This window comes from Xiphophorus maculatus, chromosome 13, assembly GCF_002775205.1.
Source record: "Xiphophorus maculatus strain JP 163 A chromosome 13, X_maculatus-5.0-male, whole genome shotgun sequence".
Taxonomy (NCBI): Eukaryota; Metazoa; Chordata; class Actinopteri; order Cyprinodontiformes; family Poeciliidae; genus Xiphophorus; species Xiphophorus maculatus.
The window spans coordinates 15,020,984-15,046,297 of record NC_036455.1 but is presented as its reverse complement, the minus strand read 5'-3'; the positions used below and the strand labels follow the sequence as shown (position 1 = coordinate 15,046,297).

At 50.0% G+C, this 25,314-nt stretch overlaps 2 protein-coding genes across 2 annotated transcripts in view; one reads left to right on the top strand and one right to left on the bottom strand.

Moving 5' to 3' along the window:
- Positions 1–20,399, top strand: part of pkhd1l1 (PKHD1 like 1) — a 47,467-nt gene extending 27,068 nt beyond the window's left edge. The window contains exons 44-77 of the mRNA XM_023345349.1: positions 1,351–1,507; positions 1,578–1,787; positions 2,282–2,411; positions 3,215–3,456; positions 3,866–4,002; positions 4,091–5,120; positions 5,666–5,857; positions 6,175–6,326; positions 6,405–6,564; positions 7,231–7,393; positions 7,495–7,583; positions 8,217–8,341; positions 8,517–8,646; positions 9,188–9,306; positions 9,846–9,975; positions 10,104–10,277; positions 10,796–10,899; positions 11,124–11,250; positions 11,323–11,444; positions 11,523–11,613; positions 11,701–11,849; positions 12,142–12,264; positions 12,342–12,453; positions 13,331–13,447; positions 13,518–13,683; positions 14,728–14,960; positions 15,029–15,193; positions 15,264–15,421; positions 15,498–15,633; positions 16,296–16,640; positions 16,708–16,859; positions 16,930–17,076; positions 18,401–18,554; positions 19,829–20,399. Coding sequence (XP_023201117.1) covers positions 1,351–1,507; positions 1,578–1,787; positions 2,282–2,411; positions 3,215–3,456; positions 3,866–4,002; positions 4,091–5,120; positions 5,666–5,857; positions 6,175–6,326; positions 6,405–6,564; positions 7,231–7,393; positions 7,495–7,583; positions 8,217–8,341; positions 8,517–8,646; positions 9,188–9,306; positions 9,846–9,975; positions 10,104–10,277; positions 10,796–10,899; positions 11,124–11,250; positions 11,323–11,444; positions 11,523–11,613; positions 11,701–11,849; positions 12,142–12,264; positions 12,342–12,453; positions 13,331–13,447; positions 13,518–13,683; positions 14,728–14,960; positions 15,029–15,193; positions 15,264–15,421; positions 15,498–15,633; positions 16,296–16,640; positions 16,708–16,859; positions 16,930–17,076; positions 18,401–18,554; positions 19,829–20,076 — 6,189 coding nt within the window. The 3' untranslated portion in view covers positions 20,077–20,399. The remainder of the gene's footprint in view (positions 1–1,350; positions 1,508–1,577; positions 1,788–2,281; positions 2,412–3,214; positions 3,457–3,865; positions 4,003–4,090; positions 5,121–5,665; positions 5,858–6,174; positions 6,327–6,404; positions 6,565–7,230; positions 7,394–7,494; positions 7,584–8,216; positions 8,342–8,516; positions 8,647–9,187; positions 9,307–9,845; positions 9,976–10,103; positions 10,278–10,795; positions 10,900–11,123; positions 11,251–11,322; positions 11,445–11,522; positions 11,614–11,700; positions 11,850–12,141; positions 12,265–12,341; positions 12,454–13,330; positions 13,448–13,517; positions 13,684–14,727; positions 14,961–15,028; positions 15,194–15,263; positions 15,422–15,497; positions 15,634–16,295; positions 16,641–16,707; positions 16,860–16,929; positions 17,077–18,400; positions 18,555–19,828) is intronic.
- Positions 20,400–22,590: 2,191 nt separating this feature from the next.
- Positions 22,591–25,314, bottom strand: part of LOC102226881 (T-cell differentiation antigen CD6-like) — a 42,743-nt gene continuing 40,019 nt past the window's right edge. Inside the window, exons 16-21 of the mRNA XM_023345348.1 lie at positions 25,086–25,202; positions 24,884–24,985; positions 24,554–24,613; positions 23,440–23,595; positions 23,249–23,350; positions 22,591–23,182 (exon numbers count right to left, since the gene is read on the bottom strand). Coding sequence (XP_023201116.1) covers positions 23,142–23,182; positions 23,249–23,350; positions 23,440–23,595; positions 24,554–24,613; positions 24,884–24,985; positions 25,086–25,202 — 578 coding nt within the window. The 3' untranslated portion in view covers positions 22,591–23,141. The remainder of the gene's footprint in view (positions 23,183–23,248; positions 23,351–23,439; positions 23,596–24,553; positions 24,614–24,883; positions 24,986–25,085; positions 25,203–25,314) is intronic.

Below are 25,314 nucleotides of genomic sequence, written 5' to 3'. Positions count from 1 at the left end.
ATGCACACACACGCACACACACACACGTTGACACCCATCCTCCGCAGCTTCTCATCCAGCCTCTGCTGCTGGGTGAGAAGCTGCGGAGGATGGGTGTCAACGACTCAGTGATCTCCTGGGTGACTGACTACTTGACAGGCAGGCCACAGTTTGTCCGTCTGGGCAGTGTCCTGTCTGATGTGGTGGTCAGTGACGTAGGAACTCCACAGGGAACTGTGCTTTCTCCCTTTCTCTTCACCCTGTACACCACTGATTTCAGTACAACTCTGAGTCATGTCACCTACAGAAGTTTTCTGATGACTCAGCGGTTGTCGGGTGTATAGGGGACAGAGGGGAGGGGGAGTACAGGACACTGGTGGACGGCTTTGTGGAGTGGTCTGACCAGAATCACCTGAGGCTCAACATTAGTAAGACCAGAGAGATGGTGATTGACTTCAGAAGGAAGAAGATACCTTCACGGCCACTAAAGGTCAAAGGGGAAGTGGTGGAGGAGGTGGAGGATTACAAATACCTGGGAGTTGTAATCGGCAACAGACTGGACTGGGCATCTAACACTGACGCTGTGTACAGGAAGGGGATGAGCAGACTCTATTTTTTAAGGAAGCTGAGATCCTTCAATGTGTGCAGCAAGATGCTGGAGACCTTTTATCACAGTGTTGTTGCCGGCGCCATCTTCTTTGCTGCTGTGTGTTGGGGAAGCAGCATCAGAGCCAGCGACTCTAATAGACTGGACAAAATCATCAGGAAAGCTGGCTCTGTACTGGGACTAGGGCTGGAGTCCCTGGAAAATGTGGTGGAGAGGAGGACACTGAAGAAGGTTCTGTCTATGATGGACAATAAACAGCCCCCTCTCCACCACATAGTGGACAGACAGCGGAGCACCTTCTCACATAGGCTGCTCCAGCTCCGCTGTCGTAGGGACAGATACAGGAAATCCTTCCTGCCACATGCCATCTCACTGTACAATAAAAGCTAAATCATTGTTCTGCACTAATCAGTCCGATTTTGCACAACTGCACTGTGGCACACTGCTGTACATATATTTACATATACATATCTGCATTTTGGAATCTTGCAAGGACTGCTCTAAGCTGCTTTTATATTGACAGCATGTTTTACAATTTATAGCATTTTATATTTTATTTTTATATTTTATTTTATCTACAACTACTACTCAGTGGTAGTTGTTATTGTGTCTTGTCTCTATTATGCTGTAACTGCGAAGTAATTTCCCTGCTGGGATGAATAAAGTAATTCTATTCTATTCTATTCTATACTTTTCTATTCACACACACACAGTACCCGGACTAGCTGTGCAGGAAGAAACTTGTCTTCTCTGCATCTCTGCAGGACGCGGCCAACTTCCTGTATGTGGACGTTTGGTCGTCCCGGTTCACCTGGGGGGGCCTGCCCCCCCCTGAGCGCGGCTCATTGGCTGTCATCGCTAAAGGTCAGACGGTGCTGCTGGACGCCAGCACGCCGGTGCTGAAGATGCTCCTCATCCAGGGTGGGCAGAGTTTGCGTTCCTCCGATGGAAGCAGAGATCTGCTCTGGGCTGAACCTGCTGCTCTCCTCAGGAGGAACGCTGATGTTCGACGAGGCCGACCTGGAGCTGCAGGCGGAGAACATCCTCATCACAGACGGAGGGCGGCTCCAGATTGGCCAGGAGGGGGCGCCCTTCCAGCACAAGGCCATGATAACACTCCATGGTCACCTGCGCTCTCCTGAACTTCCTGTTTATGGATCCAAGACGCTGGCCGTCAGAGAGGGCGTCTTAGACCTCCATGGTATGATCGCCCAGCAGGACTTATTAAAATGTTACAATAAAATAATAAAAACACATCTTTCAGTGCCATTACTGACCCTGGACAGCAGGGGGTGCAGTTTAACACTTTCTCCAAAGTGGCTGGGAATGTAGTAACGTCTATTTTTAATATTTTCTAACATATTGTCATTATTCATATTATTCATATGAATTTTCTCTTTAATGGAAAATAAAATCAATGTAGATTCAGAACAAAGTTTGATTATTTCTCATATGTCGCAGATTTTTTGCAGTTTCTCACTTCCTGCTTTAGATGCTGCTGGTTCAGCGTTTAGCTGCAGGTCAGCAGAAATCTTCTGCTCTGGTCTGAAGTGTTGCATGAAGGGAAACTGTTAGAAACCCCGACCACATTTACTCTCCCAGTTACTCGCACTAATCTGAGTTTTCTAACCTTCAGCACCATCACAACTCATCCTTCTTTTCAAACAAGTCATTGTTGATGACCTGTTTCTCCAGGTATTCCCGTTCCCGTCACCTGGACACACCTAGCCCAGACCGCCGCCAACGGCTCCGCCACGCTGACGCTGATGGAGGCCGTGACCTGGAAACCTGGAGAGGAGATCGTCATTGCCTCCACCGGCCACCGGTATGAGCGCCGCCCCTCAGGCAAAGTTTCTGGAGTTAAAAAAGGACTAAAATTTGAAGCAGCCTCAGCGGCAGGAAGGGTCAAAGGTCACCTCCAAACCATCTGAGGTCTGCCATCCTCCAGAGAAGAATCTTATTCTCAAGATAATAACATTATTATTTCTAACAGTTTGAAATACAAAAAAATAGTATACATTTTTTTTATTGAAAATAATAATAAAAAAACAAAACATAAAGAAGGATGAATCCCAGATGAAAGGATACAAGTCAGAACGACCCGGCAGAATCAGCCTCTTCTCTCTGGAAACAAGATGGCCGCCAGTCTTACATTAACAGAGCTGCACCTGATGGAGGACAAGACGGCTGGGACAATGTCCTCTGGACAGACGAGACCAGAGAGGAGACAGAGGGCCAGGATGGAAGGAGACAAGATGGAGGGAACCAGACACAGCAGATAAACTCATGGTAACTGTGCAGCACGGTGGAGGAAGGTTGATAATGTGGGTTTGTTCTGCAGCCAGCAGTCACTGAATGGACCATGAAGTACTCTAGAGTCCAAAATGAATCCAGTAACTGAAGCCAAACTGGGTCACCAACAGAACAAGGTGCTACAATAGCCTAGTCAAAGGCCTTAAGCAGGTAGAAGTGCTGTGGTGGGAGCAGAACCTCAATGAACCGGTTTCTGTTTGTTCCTGTGTTCTGAGGCCCATAGAACCCTCTGAGGTTCTGCTGAAGTTCTTATTTCTTCCAGAGTGCGGTGCGGTGTTCAGCAGCCAGTTGAAATCTCTGATTATGGTCTTCCAGGCACAGCCAGAGCGAGAACGAGGTGAGAACCATCGCCGCCGTGTCAGCCGGCGGAAAAACTCTGACCCTGGCCGAGCCGCTGACCTTCTCCCACCTGGGTGTGTCCGCCACGCTGCCCGACGGCGCCGTGTTTGAGGCCCGGGCCGAGGTGGGCCTCCTCACCAGGAACATCGTGGTCCGAGGCTCCCAGAACCTCGACTGGACCGACAGGGTCGACGCGTGTCCCGATGGCTTCAACACAGGTGCCGGACCGGCCGGATCAAAGAACCTGATGGTCCGGTAAACCCAGTCCGATTGGGACCAAAACAGCAACTTGGCTTCTATTTCCAGCTGCGGTTCTCTTTCCCACTGAACTGAGTCCAACCAATCACACTGGACTTTCTGGGCAAACGAACTGGAGTGTGAACAACTTCTTCAACTGGTTTGGTTGGATGCAGTGCAGTCAGAAAGAGAACCACAGTTGAAAATGGATCACATGTTGCCGTTTTGGTCCCAATCGGGCCAGGTGGGAAACAGCCTCAATGTTTCTGTGCAGACAGCATGAGTTTAAATTTGAAATGTTAGCTGTAGACCTGGAACAGCCATCTTGAATGTGCGGTTGGCATCTTATTGGGTTTTCTGGGCTGAATCTCGTCTTTTCCGGCGCTGCAGGTGAATTTGCCACGCAGACGTGTTTCCAAGGCAGGTTTGGAGAGGAAATTGGCAGCGATCAGTTTGGTGGTTGCATCATGTTCCACGCTCCAAGGCCAGGAGAGAACCTCGCTCTGGGCAGACTGGAGTATGTTGAGGTGAAATGTCTAGAGCCTCCAGATTTCCTAACCTACCGTATAAATCCATGTTGGTCTTGGTGAGCATCAACTTTTCTGGCTCTGGCAGATCTTCCATGCCGGTCAGGCCTTCAGGCTCGGTCGGTACCCCATCCACTGGCATCTGATGGGCGACATCAACTTTAAATCGTACGTCCGGGGCTGCGCCATCCACCAGACCTTCAACAGGGCCGTGACCATCCACAACACCCATCGGCTGCTGGTGGAGCACAACGTCATCTACGACATAATGGGCGGAGCCTTCTTCATCGAGGACGGCATCGAGACGGAGAACATTCTGCAGTACAACCTGGCCGTGTTCGTCAAACAGAGCACCAGCCTCCTGAACGATGACGTCACCCCTGCTGCCTACTGGGTCACCAATCCTAACAACATCATCCGGCACAACGCCGCAGCAGGAGGAACCCACTTCGGTTTCTGGTACCGCATGCACAATAACCCCGACGGCCCGTCGTACAACCCAAACATCTGCCAGAAGAGGGTTCCCCTCGGCGAGTTCGCCAACAACACGGTGCACTCCCAGGGATGGTTCGGTCTCTGGATCTTCCAAGAATTCTTCCCCATGAAAGACGGACGCTGCACCTCCACAACCCCAGAACCCGCTGTCTTCCACTCCCTGACCACCTGGAACTGCGAGAAAGGCGCAGAGTGGGTCAACGTTGGCGCCGTGCAGTTCAACAACTTCATCATGGTCAACAACGAGAAGGCCGGTGTCGAGGCCAAGCGCATCTTCCCGTGGGCTGTGAGTGGCTTTGGGGAGGACGGCGGCGCCATGGTCTCCAACAGCACCATCGTGGCCCACGTGGATGAACTCGGCCTGGGCAGCGATTACTGCACGCGCCGGGGCGTCATCACGCCGTTTGATGACGGCATGAGTGTCCTCAACACTCAGTTTGTCAACTTTAACCGCAGCAACTGCACGGCCATCGGAGTGACCTCCATCGATGGGACTTGTACAGATCGCTGCGGTGGCTGGGCCGTCAGGTTCGCCGGGATTCAGTACAGGAACTCCCCGAACAAGGCCGGATTCAGGTGGGAGCACGAAGTCCAGCTGGTGGACACAGACGGCTCCCTCACAGGTACACAGCCCAGCCACTGAACCTCTGGTCCAACCAGCAGCTGCTCAAGGTCGTCATCAAGGCAACCACACCTTCCTGTAATCTGTTGAAATGGTCTTCATCAATGGTTGGAGGTCTTTTATAGAATAATCTCTTTCTACTGAAGGTCTGAAGATGAGAAATGGTGGGAAGAGAAGCAAGATGTTTGGGTTTCTGGTTTGTTGGGCTGCAGTACACCAAGCAAAGGGTTTTCCTTCCCTGTTAAGCAGCTGTTTGACCTTCTGTCCCGCTTTGCCCAGAGCAGATTTAGTGTAGCAGCTTTCAGGAAATGCTGTTCATCTGCTGGAGGCAGTCTGACCTTCCTTTGGTCCTCTCCTGGCTTCAGGGACCGCCTGGTCGCTGTGTTTAGATGTTCGGAGTTCTCAGCTAAAGCCCAAAGAAAAGCCTTAAAAAATCCTGAGAAACCTGGCAGAATGGTTGATGAAATCCCCTTCCAAAGGTTATGAGAAGGTCTGAGTGAAATACCAGGAATCATCCATTTGATGTTGTGAACTCCATGTTTGCAGGAAATGTGGACCATAAGGTGGTGCCGATGAGCAGCCTGCTGGACCCGGCCCACTGTTCCCACAGCGCCGAGTGGAGCGTGGGTTTCCCCGGAGCCGTCTGTGACAACACCGTCAACTTCCATCGCCTAGCGTTCAACAACCCCACTCCGACCTCTCTGCAGGCCAAAGATGTCATCCTGACCAACTCGCATGGTACTGAGGCCTCAGCGTCCTGCAGGGGCAACTGCTGCTTTTTATTTGATTTCTTTATGAGGTTTACTTGACAGGAACATCAGAGACTCCATGCTTGTGTCTTAATGCTGATAGCATAAGCTACAGCTAAAGTGCAGCACTTTTCCCTAGATGTGCTTTTTAAGCAGTATATCTAAGAACTATTACAAAGTAGATTGATAGCCATTTAAAATAATACAACATGATGTTGACTACATATAAACATCATGCTGCCATCTGCTGGTGACGAGTGGGACCTGCAGTAGCTCCAGTAACAGCTGTTGTTGCGTTGAACTCAGGCAGCAGCGTGGTTCCTTACCTGAAGAAGAGGATGACCCATAAGTTGGGCTGGATGGCGCTGCTGCCGTCCGGACAGACGTACAACTGGCACTTCGACAACGCCGACCACATCACAAACATCAGCTACGATGCCAAGTTCTACGGCTTCAAGGTAAAACCTGGCAAAACCCGTCCAGAGGAGGTGAGGCACGGCCCGCTCCACCTGACGGCTCCGTCTCCTCTCCCACAGTCGGATCAGTTCGTCATCATCAAACACAACTTCACCCAGAGTCCCGACAGCTTCCACATCCTGGACGACAGGAACGGCTCGTCCGCGGCGTTGAGCTTCAGTGGCAACGACAACGGAGACTGGTTCTTCAACAAGACCACTAACGACCTCTTCTTCCTCAGTCAGACACGTTTTATGACCTCTGACCTCTCAGTGCCGCAGATAATTCAAGCTTTCACGTGTTTAAAGTAGCATTGATTTTTTGAAAAGAAAAATAAGCGCTAGCCACTGAAAAATTCAAGATGGCGGCCAGTTGTAAAGATGCCCACCATGGAGGAAATGTTACTTTTGTTAAATTAGTGAATATTTGTCTCAGATGAATACTTTTGGTGCCAAATCATAAATAATTGAACTAAAGAAACCATATTTACTGATAATAGTTTGATTTTTCAAGATGTCACCATGGTTTTCCCTATTAGATGAATGTGCTTAGTATCAAATAACGCTTGACTAAAATCGGTCATTAGCTGCAGCTAACCAAAACGCTGCCACCAATCACTAAGCCATTAAACAAGAATCTTAGCTATGCTAACAGTACACCGCTAAACACATTAAAAAGTTAGCCGTTGCTAACATTTATCTTTAGCCGAAGCTAATGCTAACCATTAGCCGAAGCTATTGCTATCCAGTAGGTGACTGTCTCTGTCTCACGTCTTCATCTCCGTCCAGTTGACTGGAGTTGACTAACCCTTGGTAAAGTCCACAGTTTCTGTAGTAAAGTTTAGTGAATGGACGACCTCAGCGTCTGATGTCTCGGGCTGAAACAGGAGATGTTCTGTTTCTGCAGTTTCCGGGAAGACGAGCCGGCGCCGGCGCCGCAGCAGCGTGGATCGCTCCATGACAGACGTCACGACTAACCTGGCCGTCTACCGCTGCTTCTTCCATCAGTGCGTGGCTCCGGCCCCGGCCACGCCGGCTCCCGTCCCCAGCCGCCGACCCAACGACTTCCTGTAGGTCCAACTGGACCTCAGTCCAGCCCGGCAGACCAGAACCGGGCTGAGCCGGTTCTGCTTCGGCCTTTTTAACACAGCGTGTCTGTGTATTTCTGCAGTCTGTGGTCTGATGCTTCATTCTGGAAAAGTTCTGCGGAGAACAACTTCTCTGTGCCAGCAGATGGCGCCGATGTGGTCATCCCTACAGGTACCGACCCGACCCGGCGTCACGGAAAGCTGTTCCTATGCAGTCAGAAAATACATCAGCCATCATTATTTAGTATGTCATAATGAAAAAATGGGGGTTCATCAGTTTGTTTGAAACTGTGACGTTGATTTATACATGAATAATTTGGTGAAAATGAGAATCTAAGAAATGAACCTTTGTGGTGGAAACAACGTTTATATTTCACACCTGCATGTATACTCTTATTGTGAAGGGGAGCGGGTTTACTTCCTTCTACTTTTGGTTTGGATTGGAAGACATTGAGAATAAAACAAAACTCAAATTATATTTTCATCTTTTTCTGCTGACTCATGTTTTTCCCTTATGACAGACGAAGCAACCCAAATGATTTTTACATTTTTCACTGCGTTTATTGGAGTTAATAAAATTAAAACTTTTTAGTTCCATGATGATCCGATTTAGAGATACAACATATCCCAAAATCGTTCTTATCGATATTCCTAATAAAGTCTGATGCTCCTTCATTTTATTGGATTTTGTTGTTTTATTTCGTTACTGATCCGATCAGTGAAACAGAATCTGAAAGTTCGAGTCACTTAAAGGGCTCAATCTGATTATTGATCGGATCGATCTGATGACCGGCTCTCTCGACAGGGAAGTGGGTCGTTCTGGACCGAGACACGCCGTCCCTCAGCAGGCTCACCGTCTCCGGGGTTCTGGAGGTTCTGGACTACCCGAACAGAACCCTGGTGATCGACGCCGTCTACGTCTCCATCCAGGTTGGCATGGCAACCAGACTCCACTCCGGATTTAAACCGGAACCGCTTCCGGCCCAGCAGCCAGACCCGATCGGAACCCGAGCCTGTTCCGGGGCCGTGCGGCCGCGGGGCCGGCCCGATCCGGTCCGGTCCGGTCTGGAGGAAGTGACGGCTGTTGTGCCGGTGTTGTGCCCAGGGCGGCAGGCTGCTGGCCGGGTGGGACGGCGAGCCGTTCCAGGGTCGGCTGGAGATCCGGCTCCGAGGGAACCACGACTCGCCCGACTGGCTGCTGCCCGGCGGACCCAACCAGGGATCCAAGGTCCTGGGTGAGAAACTGGGCCGGAGTTCCGCACGGAGAACCGGGTCTGGACCTGCCGGGTTCTGGTCCGGTTCCAGATAAATGGAAGTCAAAAATAATTTGGGTTGTTTATTTTGTCAGAGAAAAAAAATAGAGATTAATTTTTCCTAGATACTATTTTCATAATTTAGAAATGTTTCAAAATATATATTTGATCAACAAGCTAAATACTTAGTTTGGAGATAACTACTAAATAAAAACTAAATATTTAGCTCAAAGCTAATGCCTTAGCTAGCTCAGAGCTGTTAGCTAAACATTTAGTTTACTAAATGTTTAGCTAACAGCTAACTGCTAACTAAACAGGTTAGTATTTGGTTAACTGAACATTTAGTTTAAAATTGTGACACTTTAAAAAATAAACTCACTGTTAGCTTTTGACTAACAGGCTCAGTAGAAACTGTTCTGGTTCTGGCTCATAATGTTCTGCCTGTTTGGGATGTGCAGCGGGTCAGAACCGGCCGGTCGTGTCAGCGTCAGACTGACTCCCGTGTGGTTCTGTGGTTCTGCAGGTGTGTTCGGTACTTTGGACCTGTACGGTCGGCCTCCAGGCGTTTACCGCACCAAGCTAGCTGCCACCGCCGCCGCCGGGTCCAACTCGCTGGTTCTGATGCAGCCCGTCGACTGGAAGGTCAGAGTGCCGGTTCTGTTCGCGTGATTTTGTGAACCAGGTTCTGCTTGGACCTCCTCCTGTCCATCAGAACCTTCAGTCCAACCGGGTTACAGGAACCTGGACTTCTCCTGACCCAGATTTAAATAATCCCAGTTTAGCTTTGAGAAATTTTCCTCAGCTTGGAGTGCTGATGGTTCTGACCCGGTTGGAGGTCCAGGTGGTTTCTACGGTTACAGGCTCAGACTGCTGTCACCTGTCAAGGTTTGGACCTGAGAATTCAGGAATCTGTCTGTCTGGGGGGGGGACAATACGGGAGACCTGACAGGTACGCTGTCACCATGGCAACCAGAGCCAGTCTGTAGGACTACATTACCCAGAAGCCTCTCTCCATTTCTGAGCAGGTTCTATGTGGTGTCCCGGCCCTGGTTCCAATTCTGGTTTCCGGTTCTGGTCCTGGTTCTGGTTCCGCTCCAGGTTCTGGTTCCGGTCCTGGTTCTGGTTCTGGTCCTGGTCCTAGTCCTGGTTCCGGCTCCTGACTGTGTCTGGTTGCTGTTCAGGTTGGAGACCAGGTTGCCGTCTCCACCTCCGGCTACAGAGCCTCGGAGACGGAGAAACGTCGGATCGCGGCTGTGTCGGCCGACGGCCTTGTCCTGACCCTGAACCAGCCGTTGGACCACACTCACATGGGTCAGTTCCTTTCAGAACCTTTCACGATGAACCCTTTTCCTCTGATTGGACCAAAAGCAGAGATTGGACCGTCTGCTGGTTCCTTCCAGGTTCTGGGCTCAGGTTCTAATAGGTTTTGGTTCTGGTAGGTGAAACCCACTCCATCCCCGGGTCGTCCTTCTCCTACACGCTGGCGGCGGATGTCGGCCTCCTGAGCCGGAACATCCGGATCATCGGCGAGGAGTATCCGGCCATGATGGTGGAGTCCTTCGGCGCCCGGCTGCTGGTGGGAACTTTCTCCAGCGGCGGAGTCAGCTATCGAGGTACGCAGCTTCTTTAGGCTTCGATTGCGTGGTAAGGGTTGAAGAAGGTTCTTGACAACAACCTGCTAGCATGCTGCTGCTAGCAACAACTCATAATCAGATCAGGCACACTTGAAGGAGACAGAACGGACAAACATGAAGGAAAATCACCATCTAAACCACACATAGCTGGTTCACTGCACTTTCTGAAACTTTTAGAATTTCGTACAATACTTTCTGAACATTATGTAGTACTTTCTGAAACTTTAATTCAAGTTCCAGAATCTTTTCTGGTACTTTTTAAGACTTTCCAGAGCTTACCATGGAATCTCTTTGAACTTACTGTCCCAGAACATGCACAGTACTTTCAGGAACCCAGAAAATACTTCCCACTATCTAGAGCTGACTGATTGAACTTTCTGAGGATGTAGAAAGTGTCGGTACTGGTGTGTCAAGATGAAGTAGAGAAACATGGAGACCTTTGATGGTGTTAGTGGTGAGCGCTGCCCTCAGTCTGTCCTCTCTTGTTCGTCCCAAAGGTAAAGCCCAGATCAGGAATGTGGAGTTCTTCCGCTCCGGCCAGGAAGGCTGGACCGACTACTACGACCCGCGGTACTCTGTGGCCTTCCTCAACCTGGGAGAGGTGCGAAAACACTCTGGTAGAAAGGAAACCTCAGCAGCAGATGAAATGACCGTCCTTTTTCCTCTGATCCATGATGAGCCTCTGAAACGTCCCGCTCTCTTCTTCTCATTTTCCTTGTTCCTGTGAATTTAAAACGATCCAGATCAGTAGTTCTCCAGATGTTCAGAGCTGGTCTTTCTTTATTTCCTGCTGTTCAGGAGAGGAAAATGTTTTGTTATGTGAAGGTTTCAGGGAACGACTCGTACATCCAGGGCTGTGCCTTCCATGACGGTTTCTCTCCGGCCATCGGAGTCTTCGGGACGGCGGGTCTGAGCATCGACGATAACGTTGTCCATCACACGGTGGGCGAAGGTAATCCAGGGTAACGGCGGAGGGAATCGCTTCCTGGTCCTCTGGAAGGTTGATGGCAATCCGTGTGTGCAGGAATCCGCATTTGGGGCGATCGGATCATGCTGAGGAGGAACCTGGTGATGATGTCACTGTGGCCCGGATCGTATCAGGACAGAGAGGAACCCTTCAACTTCCAGTGGAATGCTGCCATCGAGGTTCCTCCTGTCAAACAAACCATCAGGTGCTGGGACTTTCAACTTCCCAACATTCCCAATGTGTTTTCTGTTGTCCAGGTGAGCGAGGGCTCCGGTGTGGTTCTGCAGAACAACATCGTGGCGGGATATGAGAGGGTGGCGTATCGCATCGACGGCGAGCCGTGCCCAGGTAAGGAACGCCTCCCGGAGCGTTTCCTCCCAGAGTGTTTCCTTTTGGAGCAAGGCGGCGTTCGGATCAACTCCTCTGCTCCCGCAGGCTTCCAGAACCTGAACGAGGCCTGGGTCCAGAACGAGGCCCACGGCGGTCTGTACGGAGTCTACCTCAACAAGGATGGCCTGGCCGGCTGCAGCTTCATCCAGGGATTCTTCGTCTGGAAGGCCTTTGACTTCGCCATCTACTTCCAGGTTGGGAAAACAGACTCTGGATCCGGATGCAGGAAGTTTTCCATCTCTCTCTAGTTAGTTTCTCGTGATGCTTAGGAGTTTCTGCTCTTCCTGCTGCTAGACGTTAAACCAGGTGTTTTCCTATTTTCTATCAGAAAAGTTCAGTTTAATAAAATATCATCAGTTCTTCAGTTTCTACTCGGCAGCCATTTTGTTTTGGCTGTTTTTCCAAGATCTGATCTAAAAATATGAAAACAGAAAATGTGAGGCTGAAATCCCAGGAAGCAGAATCATGGTCTGATCTCTTCCTCAGGTCATCATGGATGTGGTGGTTTCCAACGTGACGCTGGTGGACAACGGGATGGGCATCATGCCGCTGGTGTTTGCCCCGCCCTCTCTGTCTCATGCCTATGCAGATAAGTCGGTGCTCGTTCAGGTAAGCTGCTTCCTGATTGGCTGACACCTGCAGCCGCTGTGGTCGGAGTTTGTTTTCTATTTTTTGTTTCTTCCCAGAACTCCCTGATTGTGGGCAGCAGCCCGGCCTTTAACTGTTCAGACACGTTGAGCTCCGACGACTTCAACGTCGTCGCCACGTCTCCCCACCGAGCGCCCAGACCGCCGCAAGGTGAGGCTGCGTCAGAACCGGGCGGCTCGGATCCGCTTCCGGCACGGTTCTACCAGATCGTCCACATTTACCCATCAGGCCGCCTGAGTTTCACCGACTGGCAGCTGTTTGTGGTGGGAAAATCAGATCCGGTTGAATGTTAAAGATGAAAGTTGGGGCGTGCTGTGGTGGCGCAGCGGGTTAGCACGCCCCACGTTTGGAGGCCTTAGTCCTCGACGCGGACGTCGCGGGTTCGACTCCCGGTCCCCATGACCTTTGCCGCATGTCTTCCCCCCTCCTTCCTGTCTGCCTACTGTAGAAAAAATACGAGCCGCTAGCGCCGCAAAAACTCTTCGGTGAAAAAAATTTAATAATTAGTTTTATGATTGTGACTTTAGCGTTTCAGTAATCGGCTGCAGAGGGAAGCAGTTGCCACCTGCTGGTCATTAACCAATCAGAAACAGACTTGGGAAACATGTGATACACATGCAGCTCAACAGCCAATAGGAAGCCTCCAGTCTCCAGTCCGGAGCCTCCGTTCAGAGAAGAACTCCCATTAAGGGTTAAAACGTGGATCCAGACATGGAGTCTGCTGACCTACTGAACCTGACGCCATCGTCGAGGGATCAGAGGTTGACGATGCATCTGGTTTCCATGGAAACATGCAGTGGTGTCTGATTGGTCGGTGACTGAGCCTATAGGAGCTTCTGTCAGGATTATTCCTAATGGAGAAAAAGTTTCTGCCGTTCCCAGATCTGGACCAGGACTGGTTCTGATCGGTTTTGTCAGGGTTTCAGTGGAACCAGAAGATTTCCTGCAGATGGTTCTGGTTCTGTTGGAGGATCTGAGCAGGAAGACGCTCCGGCAGTCTTCTCACTTCCTGTCTCTGTTCTCGCAGGAGGTCGATCCGGAATCTGCTGGCCGACCTTCCAGTCCGAACACAACACGGCTCCGGCGAAACCTCATCACCTGAACATGAACTACAACGCCATCAAAGGCCTGATGACGGTCACAGGTCCGGCCCGCTAACCTTCCTGTTCCCGTCTCATCAGACTTCCTCCTCAGTCCCGCTTCTTCCGTTCCAGACACGACCTTGGTTGGTTTCCGTGACGTCTGCTCCGGGGAGCGGAACCTCATGTTCATGACCAACCCTCTGAACGAGGACCTGCAGCACCCCCTGCAGGTGTCAGCCGTCAGGACGCTGGACAGCACCGAGGACGCCCGGGTCTTCATTCACCGACCTGATGTGAGGTGAGTTCAGACCCAACCGTCCGGTCCGGTTGGTGAGAATGGTAAGTGACCTCTGAGCTCTGGTTGAAGTGATCTGGTTGGGTTCTGGTTCCGGTTCTTCAGAGGCGGTTCTGACTGCGTTCCACATTGTCCACTTCCTGCTTTGGCCCCGCCCATTTTCTCGCTTATGCTGAGACTTATCAAAGTGTACTACCCACAATTCATTGCTGCATGTGGCGTTTTGAGTTAAACGGCGGCATTATGGCAATGTTTGTTTTTTTCTCATGTTTGTAGAAAAGCTAAAGAAAATAGTTTGACGCATTAGGAACAAAATGATATGATCAAATAAAACAGTCAAACTGAGGAAAGTAAAACCAAAAGACAAACTTTAAATCTTACATGTTAACATGAAGTTTTCTGTGATGCTACGTTTAATCGCTCTCTAAATAAAATTATTTCACTTTCAAAATGGCGGTGATTTTTAGAAAGCAGTATTTGTGGATAGAACAGAAATTAAATCATTAATATAATTTAACTTTTCATCCTGTTAGAAGACCAAATATTAAAACTTAGAGATGGAATCGATTTCTTCCTAACTAAATACCTTTACTGTACATTGAAAATCATTTTTGGTTGTAGTTGTACTTCTTAGCAGAACAAACGCCTGAACCGTGACCAGTCTGCCATTTTGGATGTCCAAGTTACGACACAGTGGCATTTCATCTCAATTCTCAAATTTTGGCCATTCTGGGTAAATACAACCAAAGCTAACATGTTAGCCTAGCGCTAGCAGCAGAAATGGCTCCTGGTCTTCAGCCAAAGACTAAAGAGAAATCCTCCAACACTAAAATCTGACGCCTCCATCTTGTTTCCATCTGGTGAAGAAGGAAGTTGCTCTCAGTGTCTTCAGAGGTTTTTGTGTCGTTTCCTTCAGTGGTTCTTAGTGCAGCGCCCCCACAGGCCAGGAGGGGAACAGGTTGCTGCCAGTTGAACCGAGTCTTTGGGAATGTTGGGAATCTTTCCTGGATTCGTGGACCGATGTGGGTTTGTGTTTTTGCTCGTCAGCAAAGCGAACCCGGCTGACTGTGTGGACATGGACTGCGATGCCAAGAAGAAGAGTTTGTTGAAGGACTTGGACGGCTCGTTCCTGGGCGCGGTGGGGAGCGTGGTGCCGCAGTCCGAGTTTGAGTGGGGAGGAGACCCCCGCCGGGGGCTGGGCGACTACCGCATCCCCAAAGTCATGCTGACGTTCCTGAACGGCAGCCGGATCCCTGTGGAGCAGGTGGCGCCTCGGAAAGGTAAGCAGAGCGTCAGAGAGACCCGACCCGCCGAGCCTTCCTCTCACGGCTGCTTGCGGTGCATTCAGGGGTCATCAGGAAAAACTGCACCTACATGAGCTCCTGGCAGAGCTACAAGTGCTTCGGCCTGAACTACCGGATGGTGGCGATCGAGAGCCTGGACTCGGACACGGAGACCCGCCGCCTGTCCCCGGTGGCCGTGCTGGGGGACGGCTTCGTGGATCTGATTAACGGTAAGGTTCTGGTGGTTCTTCTTGGCTGGTCGGGCGGACGGCGGGTTTTCATCGTGTGTTGTCGGCGCAGGCCCTCAGGATCACGGTTGGTGTGCAGGATACACCTGCCAGCGCCGAGTGTCTCTGTTCCACAGCATCATGGCCACCGGACACGCCTTCGACGTCTACTTCACCAGCGTCAGCCCGCAGAAGCTCCGCCTGCTGATGCTCAACTCCGACCCGTCTGAGGTCGGTTGGGTTCTGGACGCTCGGCCGCTTTCAGTTCTCGTGTCTGACCTCCTGTCTCCGTGTTGGGCCCCCGCAGAGCGTCCTGGTGTCCGTCTTCTACTCCAACCCTCAGCGGCTGGACGTCTACGTGGAGAACCGGCTGGTCGCCCCGAGCAACGCCGTGTGGAACGACGACGGGTCCGACTACGTCCTGAGGGAGCCGGCGTTCAGAGGTGTGCTGCCGTTTGGAAAGATGCCGTCAAAATGAACACAAATAGTCTGGGGTTCATTTTTAATGTGTTCACCATAAAATTCATTCATTTATAAATGTCAGTTTCAAACTAATCAAGCGAAGCACTGAAATATTACGGCTAGTTGAGTAAATTTAAATGTAGCTAAATTTGCCTCCAGGTGAGTTTTGTCCCTCAGATTAACAAAAATTATTGCTGCAAATTTCCGTCTGTAACTTTACAAACAAATGGAGCGAAACGAAATATTAAAATGCAGCCATATGAAGAGGACGCCAGAAAAATCAGTTCTCATGTGTCAGAACTAATAGAATGACCTTTGACCTTTCCTCCATTGTAAGCTACAAATTATTGGCCACGTTTCTGTCAGGTTTGACAGCAACAGAGGAATAGAGCTGAGGAAGGGAAAGTCAAGGAACGATTCCAGCAGTGAAACTGGGAGGGAGCAGAGAGAAGATGGAGAGACGGGTCTGAGTGAGCAGCAGGTTCCGCTGCAGCAGCAGGTTCCGCTGCAGCAGCAGGTTCCGCTGCAGCAGGAGGTTCCGCTGCAGCAGCAGGTTCCGCTGAGCAGGAGGTTCTGCTGAGCAGGAGGTTCTGCTGAGCGGCTCCATGCGGTCCAATCACAGCAGACCGTCCTCTGCCTCCAGGTGAGTTCGTCCCTCAGATGAACGCCTCCATGGGAACCAACTTCTTTGACCGGGACTACAAGATGCTGAAGGTTCTGCTGAGAGGTTCTGGTCCACTGGAGATCAGGACCGCCCCGGTTCTGATTCTGGCCTTCAACATGCCCGCCCTCACAGACGACCAGTTCTTTGGAGACAGCCTGGTCCAGAACCTGGCTCTGTTCCTCAGAATTCCCACCAACATGATCCGCGTCTCCCGGGTGGTGAGTGAGAGCGGCGGCGCGCGGCGCAGGAAGAGATCCGCGGGCCTGACGGTGGAGGTGGAGATCCGGAAACCTCCGGTCCAGCAGAGCGCCGACGGCACCGCGGGTCAGTGGTCCGGTAAACGGGTTGAGCGCTCTGAGGAACCCAGGTGGAATGATGTCTGCTCTTCCAGGTGAGGAAGACTTTGAGCTGCTGAAGAACATCGCAGACGATCTGGGTCAGGCGGCGCTGTCCGGGAACCTCAGCCAGTCCATCAGCTTCTACGTCTCCTCCGTGGGAATCACCCCGCCGCCGCCTGCGTCTTCGGACCCCAGCTGGAGCCAGGTGGGTCAGATCGGCCGGGCCGGAGTGCCGGCGCCAACAGTTTAGCTGATTCACCTCGTTTCACCTGCAGGTGGCAGCAGAGGACGTGTCCAGAGAGGAACCCAAGGCGAGCTACGTGTCGAGCATGTCGCGGCTGCTGCTGATCCGGGATCCGGTGGCCGGAGAGGCGGTGGGTCCGCTGCTCCAGCAGCCGGTTCTGATGGCCGTGGACAACCAGGTGAGGTCAGCCGCCACCTGGATCAGAACACCAGGACAGAAAAACCACCAACAGGGCTTAGCAGCTAGGGTTCAGCAGGATTCATTCATTCCTAACTTTAGTTTCTATGATCCTCCAACATCAGACTGCAGCACAACATTTTTATTTTCTCTTTATTTGTCCCTCTTTCATTTCCTGAAAGAATCATTTTCCCTTTAAAGTGTTCTCTTATGTTGTTTTAGTCTTTCACAGCATGAGAGCGCCCCCTAGCTGCAACCAGAACCATTTCACTAACAAAATCCCCAAAAAAACAACTGAACAATAAAAAACAGTAGAACAGCTGCAGGCTGAGACTTCCTGAGTAGAAGTCAGAGACGCGTCCACAAAGGAGGACCAAGTGTCCACAAAGGAGGACCAAGTGTCCACAAAGGAGGACCAAGTGTCCACAAAGCTTCCAGCCTGACCAGTATCCATGAAGTTGAAAAACTGAAATTACTAAAAAACTGGAATTGTTATGAACGGGTTCCTTGCCGACCCAGTAAGTTGCTCCTGGAGTTCTTGGTGTTGCCATGCTAACAGCAGTGCTAACATAGCACTTCCTGTACCAGAACTGGCATGGGGCTCTTATTGTGAAAGTTCACATCTGCTCCCTTCGGTGACTGGTTAGCGTTAGCTTTGGAAATTGTCAGAAATACAACGGAGAGCTGAGGGAGGACAGATTAGCAGACAGGACGAGAAGCACAAATCTGAAAAAGTAAATAACAATGAAAATAAATGCTGTATAAAAAATTATCAAAGTATTCTCAGATGACCAAGTTTGCTTCTGGTATAAGCTTCAATTTTAATATGCTTGTTGAAGGACTTTTGGACAACGCATTTTTTCCACAGGGAATTTTTTACCTAAATTAATAAATTCTGCAAAATTCACTATTTTGGCCTAAATATGCAAAAATATTCCAACTGAACCCGGATGCTTAATAGTTGTAATAAATCTTGGGGTAAGCAGAATACTTCCAGGAGGAGCCGGACGGAAATCAACCCGTTACCGGGCAGTAACAGCGAGTGAGTGTCGCCCGGTAACGGAGTGAGTGTCGCCCGGTAACGGAGTGAGTGTCGCCCGGTGACGGAGTGAGTGTCGCCCGGTAACGGAGTGAGTGTCGCCCGGTAACGGAGTGAGTGTCGCCCGGTAACGGAGTGAGTGTCGCCCGGTAACGGAGTGAGTTCCGCCCGGTAACGGAGTGAGTTCCGCCCGGTAACGGAGTGAGTGTCGCCCGGTAACGGAGTGAGTGTCGCCCGGTAACGGAGTGAGTTCCGCCCGGTAACGGGGTTTGTGCTGATGTTTCAGGGTAACTGCGTCTCGGTGGGTGTGACCTCGCTCACAGTGACGGCCAGCATGAAGAACGCCAGTGGCGACCCGGTGGGAGGACTGGACGGTAACACCACCATCCGCTTCAGCAGCTGCTGGGCCAACTTCAGCGACCTCTCCATCCTGACCAGTGGTGAGTTAACCTCCTGACCCTTGACCTTACTGTAACCCAGTGTTTAAAAACACAAGTAAAAAATTAATAGATGTTGATTTAATGTCTTATTCTACAATAAGATTTAAAAAGTAATAAAGTTAAAAATAAGTTAATATATATGTTCATAAATATAGATAAAAAGTGCTAAAAATCTTTAAAAGCTGTGAAATTTGCCTTTACTGATTGCTTTTAGTGACGGATTAAACAACCAATAACTGGGACAGTCTGATTTCACATCAGCCAATGAGGTTGATTGTCCCGCCCCTTTAACTGCGGTGCTGAGATTTTGCTCAGATTGCGTCAGACAAGCCGCAGAGCTCCGAGCTGATGGTTGTTTCTGCTAACAGCCTGGAAGATCTTGTAAAATTTGATGAAGAATCTTGGAAATCGAAAAGCTTCCCTTGTGAGCGGCTGAAGGCCGGAGAAATCCGTTGCGTAACATCGGAGCATCGGTCAGGTTTTATTTTGTTATGGTGAACTTCTGGCCTGTAGGGCCCAGAGACCCAAAGATCATCCTTTCCAGAACTTGGATGGCGAGCCCCGACCCAGAGGACGGAGTGAGCTGGTAGATGGTGACCCGACTGGTCACTAGCCGTGAGACACTACATGAACATTTGACAGAAACATTGAAAAGACTTGATTATTTCTTTTCTTTTCTTTCTTTCAAAAGCGCTCAATTTTTGTTTCTTTGTAAATGTGGATCCACAATTGTTGACTATATTAAATTCTACTCTTTCTTACAGACAGAGTGCTCTCCTCTGCTGCTGCCCCGTGAATTTAAAATCTTCTGATCAGGCAAACTGTCTTTATACTTGTGTAGCGTTGGTATTAGTCACTGAAGTAAATTAACGTACCTATCATCTACCATTGATGATAGGTAGATGATAGATATCGGGTTTTGAAACCTAAATATCGGGTTTTGAAACCTTAAAAACCCGATATTTTAAGGTTACTTAAAATATCGGGTTTATTTTAAGTAACCTTTCCTGTGGGTTACGTTACCCGTCATGGTAACAGGCAGGGCTGCACCGATTGCAGTTTTCTGGCCGATCGCCGACCTTTAAAGAGCCTGACCTGCAGGTTCTGATTTTGGACGATGCAAATTGTTTTTGTCTGAAATTTTTCTAAAAACGACAAGAAAGTTACCGGCTAGCAACAGTGCAGTGACTAGACATGACCAGTTGGGCGGGGCTAGTCTGGTGGGCGGGGCTAACCTGGTGCACCTCTAGTAACGGCCCATCTTCTCTCTGCAGGGGAGAACCTGACCATGGTCTTCACTCTGAAGGACTGGAGTGCCCAGTCTAGATCCTTCTCTGTAGTGGACGTCCCCCCCTCTACCACCACCGGGGGCCCGACCCGCCCCACCGGGGGCCCGACCCGCCCCACCACCGAGGACGACAGCGTGTTCAGCTCCGGCTCGGTCGTGTCTGCAGGCGGACTGTGTCTGATCAGCATCATCTATGAAGTGGCCTGCTGCTCCACCAGCCTCCCCCTCTGCTAGAGCGCCCCCTGCTGGTCATCAACGTGTTTTCTTTGGGTTTCTTGTGTCACGTAGATCAACCCCATAATAACGGGTTCTGATCCAGTTTAGTCCCAGAAATCTAAACTCCTGAATCTGGATCAAGTTTGCAGGTTTCTAAAATTCTTTCATGGTTTTTGTTTCTTATTTATGGCTTAAAATGAAGAAACTGACAGGAAATATCAAATCAAAGCTGCAATAAAATGAGGAACAAACCTCTGCATGTAATCAGTGATTCTGAAGGAAGAAATTAAGTTTCAACTCTTTGATTGTTTCAGATTAAATAAAGTCTTGCATAACTCTGGTTTGGTCAGATAAGGGTCTTTCTGTGGAAACCATCCAGTTTTCTAGATGTTCATCATGTAGATCAGCGTGTTTCCACCCTGGTCCTCAAGGCGAACGTCCTCTGCTTCCGCACACGCTTTCATCAACGGGTTTGGCTCAACAGAGGATCTGAAACGTCTGCCTGGAGGAGCAGAGACTGCAGACACTCACTCACCTGCTCAGGTGTCACAGACCAACCCTGCTCACCTGGAAAACCTGGAGAACCTGGACCAGGAAGTCATTGACAGATTCTACATTATAAACATTTGTCAATCAGACCTGTGAAGACGCTGCTGCAGGAATCAAAGCCTGGATGAGTTTCTCTGATCCGAGACTTTAGTCTCTGGTTCTGGAAATGTTCCGCAGCTGCTAGAAGAACCACTGTGGAACCGGCTTTATGTGGATCTGGAGGGTCAGGGCAGAGGTCAGAGGTCAGCCTGATCTCTGGTTTCCAGATGGAAGAACTGAAGTTGTGCATTAACTCTAGATCTATAACTCTAGTTTCTGTTCAGCTGGAGAAGGTTTTGTCTCATCCACACATCGATCAGTTCTCAGCATCTGTTCAGTGATTGGATGGGGTCAAAGGTCACCTGGTGACATAATGTAGAGCTCTGTATCATCTGCGTTGTCATGGTAACTGATTTTATTTCCTGTCATATCCTGAGCCAGTGGGAGCTTGTCGATGTAGAATCAGAGGGTCCCCACATGTGACCTCTGACCTCTGATGAGACGTTTCCTATCAAAACAGAGAAATCCCAGTTCTTCAGTTCAGACTGGAACCAGTTGAGTTCTGGATCGGAGAGTCCGACCCGGTTCTCCAGTCGGTTTAGTAACATGATCAGAACCAGCTCTGGTTCATCCACCGTCTGTTTATATGAATGTCACTGAACACTTTGACTAGGCCGGTCTCAGTGTTGCGGTAACCATGGCAACCAGACTGGAAGCAGCTGTTCAACTGTAACGCTGAGATTCTACCGGGTTTGGTACCGGCTGCTCCTGAAGCACCTGATGAGTTCAGATCGGATCCGGCTGTGGGAGGAGATCCAGACGGACATCGCCGCTTGGAGATGACCTTTGACCCTCCCCATGTCAGCAGCTGATTGGTTGTTCTGACACACCTGGAGGCTCAAAATGAGCAGGAGGGTGTACTTAGTTCCTCCAGCAGGAGGGTGTACTTAGTTCCTCAAGCAGGAGGGTGTACTTACTTCCTGAAGCAGGAGGGTGTACTTACTTCCTGAAGCAGGAGGGTGTACTTACTTCCTGAAGCAGGAGGGTGTACTTACTTCCTGAAGCAGGAGGGTGTACTTACTTCCTGAAGCAGCTCCTCAGGGTGTTGAATTTGTTCTGGATCATGTTTAATCCCAATCTTTGTTTTATTTCAGTCTAGTTCTGGTTCTGGTTCTGGTTCTGTTCATCATTCTAGTTTGAGTTTTCTGTTCTGACACTAAATAAATAACTAGACCTAGAGAAACTAGAATCATACGAGGCACTGAAATAAGAAAAAACTGCAGTGAAATGTGTTTGGTAGGGTCACCATGGCAACGAGTCGCTTGGCCACAAACAGGAAACCGGTGAATCGGTTCAACACTTTATTTAAACGTGAATCTTGTCCAGTGAACAGGATGGACAGACGGATCCAGTTCCTGAACTGAGGCTGAAGGATTGAACTGCTCACTTGATGAGGTCAATCCGCCGGGGGGGACCGGGGGGATCCGGGGAGATCCGGTGGGATCCGGGGAGATCCGCCGGGTCACTGCAGGTGGGTGGAGACTCACAGGTGATGTGGGGGGGCAGACAGGTAATCGAGCCTTCGCCCGTATGGATGAGATAATCGGGAGGATTTTCTTGGAGGAAGAACTCGAGCAACACTGTAGGGAATTCCAAGGCCTTTGACCTTTGACCTCTGACCACGGGAAAAATCCAAGGTAGACTTTAGAGAAGAAGACAAAGGGAAAATACTCAGAGCAGCTCGGCGCAGAACCCTCTGGCTCCTCCTGGTGGTGGAACAGCAGAAAAACCCACAAGTCTCCAGTTACTCCAGTTCCCAACAAATAGTTTCTGTTTGGACTTAAACCACAATGTAAAATAAATAATAACTACCTGGATTTATTAGGAGAACTCAAGATGCAACCTTTGGATGGTTGTGTAAATTTAATTTATATCTTTGGCGCATTTTGAGTTTTGAACCTTTTATTTTGAGCCGAAGAATTTGCATGATTTAAAAGAACTGAATGTGTTTTTAAGTGTCATCAGCTGCAAACTAAACAGTTAGAAAAGGAAACATTTCAGATGGACATGGAGAAAAGATCTGATGAGAAAATGACCAGAAATTCTGCTAAACGTTCCTGAGCAAAAATCTGAGACGTTCAATAAAATGAAATGAATTCATAGGATCTGAAACCAGAGTTTAAATTATTCTACAGTAAATAAATCCTGATTCATCTGGAGCTCTGAGCCACACGACGGACATTTTTCACCAACCATTAAACTCAACTTTCCTTCAACATGGCTGCCTGACTGGCTCCGCCTCCTGACACACTGAGCGCGCTCAGTTTGCTCCTCTCTGCTGATTGGACCAAAGTCTGATCCAATTTCTGGTCAGGAATAAAAATCTGATTTCTGCTTCTAATTGTTTCACAATCTGAAGATGAATCCATGAATGTTCCTCGGGGGGGGGGATGTCCTTCCTTCCCATCATCATCATCATCATCAGATGAAGGTTTTCAGTCTGGGCTCACAGGACAATAATCATCTTCATCATCACCTAGCGACAGAGGAGCGTCAGCATCGTGCCGATGGACATGTGAGGTCGTCTCTCGCTGACCTTTACCTGAGCTTGGCTCCGCCCCCTTCCCTCCCAGTGCAAACTGGAAACCAGTGTTTGTGTAGGGTGATGGGCTCCCAGCCCGGTTCTGACCCGATTCTGATGTCACTGCAGACGACCCAGAAAAACGTCCATGAAGTACAGATGGCCTTCAAGGCTGAATAAGTAAATGGACCTGCTGACACCTGGTTACTCACGGTTCTGTTGGCTTGTGGACCCGCCTGACCGGGTCGGGTTCTGGCTGGGAATCACGTTTTCGTAGCATTCGCCAGACGAGGTGCTGGACGAGTCGAAGGAATCCTCCGAGATCCTGGACGCTCGGCCGAACTGAGCGTCTGCGGCCGTGCCGGAGCCTGGAAGGTAAAACCAGGAAGCTGAGTCTGTCCACCGGGGGGCGCTGCAGCGTCTGTCCACCGGGGGGCGCTGCAGCGTCTGTCCACCGGGGGGCGCTGCAGCGTCTGTCCACCGGGGGGCTGGGGGGGCTAAATATTTAGTTTGCTGCAAACTACCGTATTTTCCGCACTATAAGGCTCATAGAATAGCCGCTACAGTAGAGGCTGCGGTTACGTTATGCATCCACTAGATGGAGCTGCACTAAAGGGAATGTCAACTAAACGGTCAGAGAGGTCAGTCAAACTTTATTCATAGATTACAAACCAGCGTTCTGAAACTCCGTATAAACAGCTGTTTTATTATTTTCCTGAGGTAAAGTCAGTGACGTGGTATTTTGGTGACACAGTTTATCTTTTAACAACAGCAAGGTGTAACATATAGTGGAGGGGAACTTTTCCTCGATTCAATAAACATGTAAAAATCAGTCTGATACTGTTACGGTAAATCAAATCACAATATATATCCACTTCCACTATAACCATTGATTGGTTCATGTTAAATCCTCTGCTGCTGCTCTGTTCTCATGTTCTACTGCGTCACTGATCGCCCGGAGCTTAAACTGCGTCGTCAGCTCGTCTCTTAATAGGAGCCATTTTGGGGTCTTTACACAAAACCCAGCCTGCACCGCGCGCTTCTTCTTCTACGGGGGAAAATGAAGTCGGCGGCTGTGCACCGTAGTTGCGAGACCAGTTGTGGCTCAATATTGGTCCATATATGAGGCGCAGTGGGTTATAAGGCGCACTGTCGGCTTATTGAAGGTTTTTAGGTGCAACTTATAGTGCGGAAAATACGGTACATGTTTAGCTAGTGCAGCAGCTGGATGGAGCTGCAGCACCTGGATGGAGCTGCAGCAGCTGGATGGAGCTGCAGCAGCTGGATGGAGCTGCAGCACCTGGATGGAGCTGCAGACTGACTCACCTTCCTCACTCAGGCTGCTGAGAGCTGAAGGCTTCAGGTTTGTTCTGTATCTCTGAGAATCTGCAGAGAAGCGCAGGCTGCATCAGGCTGCATCAGGCTGCATCAGGCTGCAGCAGTTTCACTGCATCAGGCTGCATCAGGCTGCAGCAGTTTCACTGCATCAGGCTGCATCAGGCTGCATCAGGCTGCAGCAGTTTCACTGCATCAGGCTGCATCAGGCTGCAGAGGCTGGAACAAAGTGCAGCGCAGCTCCAAACCGCAGACATGCAGAATTGTCATGAAGCAAACGGCCAGAGACGAAAGCAGAGCAGAAACAGGAAGGAGTCTCACTGTAAAAGGTGGACATCCTGGCAGACGGCTCACAGTCCGGGTCTCCCGACCCGCTGTCCGCTCTCCTGGTCCAGCTCCACGCGGTCCTGGACTCGGACGGGACTTTGAGACGGAAACACACAGAATGAATCGACTCCGCGCTCCGACAGCCACGGCCCGTCAGGATTACAGCAGCTGCTGGTCGGAGACGTTCAGGACTCACCGGCGGCCTGCAGCGGGACGGGACCGGCTCTCACCAGGTTCTGGTTCGCCTTGTAGAGGTTCTGAGGAGGATCGCTGGGCGCCGCCTGCTTGGAGCGAGTCTGCTGCAGGAGCAAGACTGCACACGAAACAAAGAGCAGACTTCAGAAAAACAAAAACTCAGGAGGGCAAAATGGAGAAACCAGATATTTATGGACTTTCAGCAAGTCTGTCGTCCAGCAGGTCATCAG